We start from the raw sequence: 8,247 nt of genomic DNA, 5'->3' as shown, positions 1-8,247 counted from the left end.
AGAGAAAGGGAGGGAGGGAGAGGGAGAGAGAAAGGGAGGGAGGCAGAGAGTGAGAGAAAGGGAGGGAGGCAGAGAAAGAGTGAGAGAAAGGGAGGGGAGGGAGGGGAGGGAGACAGAAAGGGAGGGAAAGAATGGGAGGGAGGAAGAGGGAGAGAGAAAGTCAATGCACTGTATCTTTTCTGCCAGGCGTGCCAACCCAGTCCAGATGCCTTCAAACGTCCTCCAGATGCCTTCAAAAGTGAGTTAAAAAGTCTTCCAACTCTTCCCAAGAGCCATTCTTGGTACTCTACGTCAGACTTTCTGAACCTTGCCCACTTTACGGTGCCTGGACTTCAATCCCCAGAATTCCCCATCCTTCGCACCTTCACAGCCCTAGGGGTTCACAAACCCCCACCCCCGGAACAATCCCATTTTCTCATGCGGCCCCTTGGGGAAATTAATTCCCCACCACTCCTGCTCTAAATAATTTCCTGCCCCCATAGTAAGACCCTCCTTCCATCTCCCGCCATTCCGTCAGAACTGAAGAAGCTTCTCGGATGAACAAGCGACACCTCTTCGAGGAAAAAACAAGGCCAGGTGCCTTTTGAAAAAGCACCTTGGGGACCGCCAGGACAGAGAATCTCCAAAAACACGAGGTTTTCTGTAGCCTTCCCTGGCTGCAGCTCAGTGGCCAGGGGTTCCCCAGGCCAGGCCCACCAACCCCCAAACCTACGTGGGCTCCCCCAAGCGCATGGTGCCGTCGGCACGGCAGACGATCTCGCTGCGGGCGCCATCCATGAACTGGGCCAGCCAGCCGATGCTGCCCATGAAGAAGCAGGCGTTGACGTAGAAGAGGATGACGGCCGGGTAACGGTTCGAATTCTTCCAGTCGGCTACGAAGGTGGCCTGGAGGGAAAGCGCAGGTAAGACTGGTTTTCGGCCGTCCTGTGCCTTCCAGGTATGCCAGCCGCTAGGAATTCTGGGAGTTGCCAACCCAGCACACCTGGAGGGCGCCAGGTTGCGGAATACCAGCTAACACCTGGAAAGGCAAAGTAGAATGACTGGGTAAAAAAACCCAAGTTTGGTGAAGGCGCCAAGCTAGAAACCAGGAAATGGTGAGTTCTAGTCCTGCCCAAAGCATGAAAGACGGGCTGGGTGACTTTGGGCCAATCACCAGGAGACGGTGAGTTCGAGTGGGGTTTGCAGGGAGGAGGAGGAGGAGGAGGAGGAGGAGGAGGACTGTGGGGTCCTTGGTATTCTTTGAACTTTGTTGTTTTTTTGCAGACGTTTCATGACCCAACTAGGTAACACCGTCAGTGCTAGAAGGGAGTGGGATTGGCTCTTTGTTTATATACAAGGACCAAGGACCACACAGTCCTGTCTTCCTCCTCCTCCTCCTCTCTGCAACCCCCCTCCTTTCTAGCACTGATGATGTTCCCTAGTTGGGTCATGAAACGTCTGCCACCCAGTTCAGAAAGCACCAGGGACCCCACACTCCTTTCCTTTCTTCCTTTCTTCCTTCCTTCCCTTTCCTTCCTTCCTTCCTTTCCTTCCCTCCTTTCCTTCCTTCCTTCCTTCCTTCTCTCCTTTCCTTTCTTCCTTTCTTCCTTCCTTCCCTTTCCTTCCTTCCTTCCTTTCCTTCCCTCCTTTCCTTCCTTCCTTCCTTCCTTCCTTCCTTCCTTCCTTCTCCTCCTTTCCACTCCTTTCTAGCACTGATGACATTCCCTAGTTGGGTCATGAAGCGTCTGCCAGAAAACCACCGAACTCAGAGAACACCAAGGACCCCACAATTCAACCCTCAGCTAAAATAATAATAATAATAATAATAATAATAATAATAATAATAATAATAATAATAATAATAATAAAGTTGGAAAGGACCTTGGAGGTCATCTAGTCCAACCCCCTGCTCAGGCAGGAAACCCTACACCAGTGTTTCTCAACCTTGGCAACTTTACGATGTGTGGACTTCAACTCCCAGAATTCTCCCGCTAGTGTTGCTAGCTGGAGAATTCTGGGAGTTGAAGTCCACACATCGTAAAGTTGCCAAGGTTGAGAAACACTGTCAGCCTACACCATTTCGGACAAACGGCTGTCCAGTCTCTTCTTAAAATATTCTACTGCAACACAGACATCACTGCAATTGTTTTAATTCAGACATGACACCCAACCACAATGCCTTGTCAAGAAGACACGTTAAGGCAAGGAGAGAATTCAAGCCAGGTGTGGCTTCCTTTCCACGTGAACCAGCCCAGCTTCTCAGCCCCCCTGGGCTAACCACGGTTTTTAAGCGTAAGACCCTGATCAGATCCCCCCTCCCTCTCCTCCACCCCAGGCCTGGCTCCCTCCCTCTCACCAGGGTGAAAAAGGTGCAAAGAATCGTGACGGAGCTGAAGGCGGCGATGTAGACGTGCATCTCCCGGTGTTCCTTGTGGGTGAAAAGCGGGTTCTGGCACTGGATCCCGCAACCTTCCACGTCCTCGTACCAGCTTTTGGGGTTGTCGGTCTGCACCAGGGGGGCTTCGCATCGCCCCGAGCTGTTGAATTTGATGTTCTGGACCTCGTTCTGCGGGGGGGTGGAGAAACGAGAACAGGATTTACTGAGTTATTATTTATGCTAGAATGGTCCAAACACTCATAAGTCGAGTAAGTAATATACGTATTTTAGGTATTATAACCTTTGTGTAATGAAATAAAGGAAATTTGGGTTACCAGACATTTCAATACTGTGGATCTTAAAGGTTAAAATTCGGACTGCTATAATTAAAAATTAAGAATTAGGTAAAAGTTAGAAAAAAGGATACGGATATGTGTAAGCAAAAAAATGGATTGATAAATGCTTTAACTGAATTTGTTACGGTTAGAAATTTGCTAGTTTTAGTACGATATACCAAATGTTAAGGGAAATAGAGAAGGAATTTTTGATAATGTAACCTGAGATATGTACAAAACGTTTTGTTATTGAACTATTGATTACTCAGTCACCATGTTGCTTTCTAAATACTTGGATGTTAAACTGGAAAATAAATAAATTTGTTATAAAAAAAACATTCATAACATTCATGCATAAACATAACATGAATAAACATTCATTTTTCAATGGCCTCTCTGGATATTTTCCGTCTTCCAGGTCATGGTGGTCCCAAAGGTGTGGTTTTTTTTTTTTCCAGGAGGCAACTAGACTTTTTTGTTTGTTCCTTGAAGACATTTTGCTTCTCATCAAAGAAGCTTCTTCGGCTCCGACTGGATCGTGGGGAATGAGAGGATTTATACTCCTTGCAGACAGCTGGTCATTTGCACTCTTTTAGAGAGTCGTTGAGGCCACCTAGAGATTTACCTGTGTCCTCAGGGTCACCTGAGTGGTGCAAATGGGTGTGGAGACTTCTTGGAACTGCTGAAAGGGTTGGGACACCCATTTGCACCACTCAGGTGACCCCGAGGACACAGGTAAGCCTCCAAGTGGCCTCAACGACTCTCTCAAAGGATGCAAATGACCAGCTGTCTGCAAGGAGTATAAATCCTCCCCCACCATCCAGTTATTAAGTTAGCAAGAGGGCTGTTAAGTGAATCAGACTCCTTCCCCCTGGACTTTGCTGGTCAAGTCGCAAAAGGGGATCCCGTGATCCCGGGGACGCTGCGACCGTCGTAAATGCGAGCCAGTGGCCCCTGAATTTTGATCCCGTGAGCATGGGGAGGCTGTAAAGGGTGAAAAACGGCCATAAGTCACTTTTTTTCAGAGCTGTTGTAACTTGGAACGGTCACTAAATGAATTGCTGTGTAAGCTGACTACCTGTGCTGTTACCCCTGCACTGTATGATACATAAATAAAGTATGCTGAATAAATTAAAAATGGTACAGGGCAGGGATGGGGAACCTTGGCTCTTTTATGACTCGTGGACTTCAACTCCCAGAATTCCTGAGCCAGCATGGGAAAACTATGGCCCCCTTGATGACTCGTGGACTTCAACTCCCAGAATTCCTGAGCCAGCATGGGAAAAATATGGCCCCCTTGATGACTCGTGGACTTCAACTCCCAGAATTCCTGAGCCAGCATGGGAAAACTATGGCCCGCTTGATGACTCGTGGACTTTAACTCCCAGAATTCCTGAGCCAGCATGGCTGGCTCCGGAATTCTGGGAGTTGAAGTCCACAAGTTATAAAAGAGCCAGGGTTCCCCACCCCTGGTATAGGGTCCCCTGCTTGAGCAGGGGGTTGGACTGGATGACCTCCAAGGTCCCTTCCAGCTGTGTCCTGCCCACTGACTCTGCCAACGGGGGGCCGAGGCGGACCCTTACCGGGCACCCTTCAGGGAAACGATCCGTGGTGCATTTGAGGAAGTCGGGCCAGCCCCTCTCTCGTTCCACGATGGTGCAGGGCCCCCGCGTGGCCTGGCACAGCGTCTGGCTGGGCAGTTCCACCTTCCCATCTTCGCACTTCGGCATGTACACGGCACACAACAGGGGCTGGATCACATCCCAGCAGCGTGGTGCATTTCGCAAGCCTGAGAAGACCGGAAGAAGAGAAGCTTCCTTTGGCAATCAAATTAAAAAAAAAAACACCCTTACCTTGAGGACTAGAAACGTGAAAGATTTTGGCCCTCGATAGCGCCTAATGTTATAAAGAAGCAATGCCAGGCATGAAAATAAAGATTAAATGGGGAGTTAAGAAGCCCGGATAGCAGATGCTGCGATTTCTTTGAAGCGAGGCACAAACACACAAAAACAAACACACCCGCACAATCCGTGCCAGACCCTTTTGGGCCACTTCAAATGAAGTCTTAGCCTCGGTGGGTAGGGATGTTGTGTGAACCCAGGGGAATGAGACTTACGCAATGTTGCACAAAGCTACAACAATCCTTCAATTGTCAGATTAAGGGTGTTGTGTGAACCCGTTTCTCAACCCTGGGGAGTGCACGGGGACCCCCCAGGACCTACACCCCTGGGGCAAGCGGGGGCCAACCTGACCCCTTGCACCATTGTGGGGGGAAAGCCAACTCTCATCCCATCTACGGTGCTCATTTTGGGGTACACGAGCAGATTGGAGACCCCCCCAGGACGAACAGCCCGGAAACGTCAGTCCTATCCCACCTACCCCTTGCACAACCACGGGGGTGGGAGGACCCTCTCCAGAACTCATTTTTGGGGTGCAGCGAGCTGATGAGGGACCCCCTCCAGGTCCAGCATCCCGGAGACATCTATCCTATCCCACCTACCCCTTGCACGACTATGGGGGGGGTGTTAACTCCCACCTTATCTACAGGGCTCATTTAGGGGTGCACGAGCGGATGGGGACCCCCCCAGGAACGCTTGCCCAGAGCCAGCGCCCCTATTACACGGACGCCTTGCCCGACCATCGGGCAGTTGACTCCCCTCTTCATTTTGGGGTGCAGGAGCAGATGGGGGGGGCCCTAGGACCCCCACCAGCGCCGTGGGTCGTAATCCACAGACGAGCCCGGGGGAAAGCTGACCCCCACCCATCTTCCTGGCTCCTTCTGGGGGGGGTGCAGCGAGCGGATGCGGGGGGGACCTCTAAATCCAACACCCCGCAGCCAGCGATCCTATCCCACCGACCCCGGGGAACAAGCCCATCTCCCTCCCGCTCCTGCCGGCCCGCTTGCGCGGGATGTCCCGGCCGCCTCCTTTCCCTCTCCCTCGCTCTCTCTCCTCTTAGGATCGCGCGCAACCTTACCGGACCAGAGCAGCAGCTTGTCGTGCGCCTCCGCCTGCGAGCCGGAGTCCCCGGCCAGCAGCGTGGAGGTGGCGGCGTAGGGCAGCGGCGAGCCCAGGCAGGCGCCCTCCCGGAGGGCCTCGCAGGGCGCCGGGCGCTTGCACCGATCCTCCGAGCTGCCGTTCAGCGAAGCCGCCGCGCCCAGCAGCCCCAGCAAGCAGCAGGCCAGGCCGCCGCGCAGACGCCCCGCGCCGGCCATGGAGGAGGGAGACCCGCCGCGCGCCTAGGACGCCCCGGGCACCCCCGGTCCCGGGACTGGGGGGGCTGCTGGGCGAGGAGGGGGCAGCCGGGGGGCGCGGGCCATGCTCCCCCCCCGTTTCCCCCCCCTCCCCCGCGCTTTGGGCGAAGGAAAGGAAGTTTTTTTTTTGCAAACTTTTCCGAAGTTTGGAAAAAGTGTTTGCAAAGTTTGAAAAGAAAAAAAAGTTTTTGCAAAGTTTGAAAAGAAAAAAAAGTTTTTGCAAAGTTTGAAAAGAAAAAAAAGTTTTTGCAAAGTTTGGAAAGAAAAAAAAAGTTTTTGCAAAGTTTGGAAAGAAAAAAAAGTTTTTGCCAAGTTTGGAAAGAAAAAAAAGTTTTGGCGAAGTTCGGGGGCCTCCCGGCTTTGTTTAGCCTCGGAGCCGAAGAAGGCGGCGGCGGGATGGCGAGGAGGGAGGCAGCCGCAGAGGCCGAGCCCGCCCGCCCGCCGTCCCGTCCCCCCCCCCCCCCGGGGTTCCTTCCCCCCCCCCCCAAAAGAAGCGAGCGCTCCAACGGGCTGGCTGGGCGGAGAGGAGAGGGCGCCCCCACCCCAAGCGGAGGCTCGCGCCCCACAAAAGGCCGCCCCGGGCCGCGGAGCCCCCTCCTCGGCGAGCGGGGGAAGCGCCAGGCTCCGAAGGCGGCCCTTCCCAAATGTGCTCTCCCCCCCCCCTCGGTTGGTCGAGGATTGTGGGAGCTGAGCAAGCGAGCGGAGGGCGCCCGGTTGGNCGGAGAGGAGAGGGCGCCCCCACCCCAAGCGGAGGCTCGCGCCCCACAAAAGGCCGCCCCGGGCCGCGGAGCCCCCTCCTCGGCGAGCGGGGGAAGCGCCAGGCTCCGAAGGCGGCCCTTCCCAAATGTGCTCTCCCCCCCCCCTCGGTTGGTCGAGGATTGTGGGAGCTGAGCAAGCGAGCGGAGGGCGCCCGGTTGGGGAAGGAGGCGCTGAAAAAAACTCCCTCTTTCCCTCTCTATTTCTCTTCTCTCTCCCCCCTCCCTCTTTCTTTCCTCTTCTCTCCCTATTTCTCTTCTCCTTCTCCCTCTCATTTCTCCTCTCCCTATTTCTCTTCTCTATCTCTCTCCCCCTCTCCCTCTTTCTCCTCTTTCTTTTCTCTCTCCCTCTATTTCTCTTCTCTCTCTCTCCCTATTTCTCTTCTCTCCCTTTCTTTCCTCTTCTCTCCCTATTTCTCTTCTCTCTCTCCCTTTGTCCCTCTCATTTCTCCTCTCCCTATTTCTCTTCTCTCCCTATTTCTCTTCTCTTTCTCTCTCCCCCTCTCCCTCTTTCTTTTTTTTCTCTTCTCTCCCTCTCCCCCTCTATTTCTCTTTTCTCTCCCTCTATTTCTTTTCTCTCTCCCTATTTCTCTTCTCTCCCTTTCTTTCCTCTTCTCTCTCCCTTTCTCCCTCTCATTTCTCTTCTCTCCCTATTTCTCTTCTCTATCTCCCCCCCTCTCCCTCTCTATTTCTCCTTTCTCTTCTCTCTCCCTCTCCCTATTTCTCTTCTCCCCCCTCTCCCTTTCTTTTCTCTCTCCATTTCTCTTCTCCCTCTCCTTATTTCTCTTCTCTCCCTATTTCACTTCTCTCCCTATTTCTCTTCTCTATCTCTCTCCCCCTCTCCCTATTTCTCCTCTTTCTCTTCTCTCCCTCTCCCCCTCTTCCTCTCTCTTTCTCTCTCCCTATTTCTCTTCTCTCTGTCCCCCCCCCTCCTTCACCCTGCCTTTCCAGGTTTAAAATAGGCTGGGAGAATGAACCCGTTGGTAACACATTCAGACAGCGGGTTCTAAACCGGGTGTAACCAAAGAGCAGGACTTGCCTTCAGTTAACTGGGCCAGGCCCAGATTAACCGTACATAGGCTGTTGATGGACTACCATTGCTGGTTTAACACAGGCTGGAGTTCTAACTTAACCTGACATAATCAACCTGACATAATCCTGGGTTAGCAGGTTGGGTGACTCTGAGCATCGGGGTTCTCCGCTGAAATTGAAACTGCAGCCGATTCTGCGATTCCACTAAGCAGAACAATTTATTTTTCATAAAACACCTTTTATGCCTTTTGCGTAAAACGCAACTGCACACAACGAAATTTCCTTTTAATGCATGCCGATTAGTGTACATTCAAAGTGTCAATAAAGTTATTGGTCTGTTCTAAGACGGTGGAACTCATTGCCACAGGGGATGGGATTCAGGGAGGCCTCGGCCTTAACGACCGTAATTGAGACCCTCTAACTTTCATTGTTAAGCAAGGGGATTGTTAAAAAAAAGAGAGCCCTGCCTGATGTGTGCAGATGTTTACAGGTGTTGCTGCGGTAGCGGCCATCTTG

The 8,247-nt window shown here is 52.5% G+C and overlaps 1 protein-coding gene across 1 annotated transcript in view; it reads right to left on the bottom strand.

Annotated features, from left to right (window-relative positions):
* SMO (smoothened, frizzled class receptor) overlaps positions 1 to 5,905 on the bottom strand; it is a 21,639-nt gene extending 15,734 nt beyond the window's left edge. Inside the window, exons 1-5 of the mRNA XM_015825840.1 lie at positions 5,668 to 5,905; positions 4,275 to 4,480; positions 2,336 to 2,545; positions 713 to 885; positions 363 to 372 (exon numbers count right to left, since the gene is read on the bottom strand). Coding sequence (XP_015681326.1) covers positions 363 to 372; positions 713 to 885; positions 2,336 to 2,545; positions 4,275 to 4,480; positions 5,668 to 5,905 — 837 coding nt within the window. The remainder of the gene's footprint in view (positions 1 to 362; positions 373 to 712; positions 886 to 2,335; positions 2,546 to 4,274; positions 4,481 to 5,667) is intronic.
* Positions 5,906 to 8,247: the final 2,342 nt, after the last annotated feature.

This window comes from Protobothrops mucrosquamatus, unplaced genomic scaffold (assembly GCF_001527695.2).
Source record: "Protobothrops mucrosquamatus isolate PMUCROS unplaced genomic scaffold, P.Mucros_1.0 scaffold2833, whole genome shotgun sequence".
Classification (NCBI taxonomy): domain Eukaryota; kingdom Metazoa; phylum Chordata; class Lepidosauria; order Squamata; family Viperidae; genus Protobothrops; species Protobothrops mucrosquamatus.
This window is presented reverse-complemented; position numbering and strand designations above follow the sequence as displayed.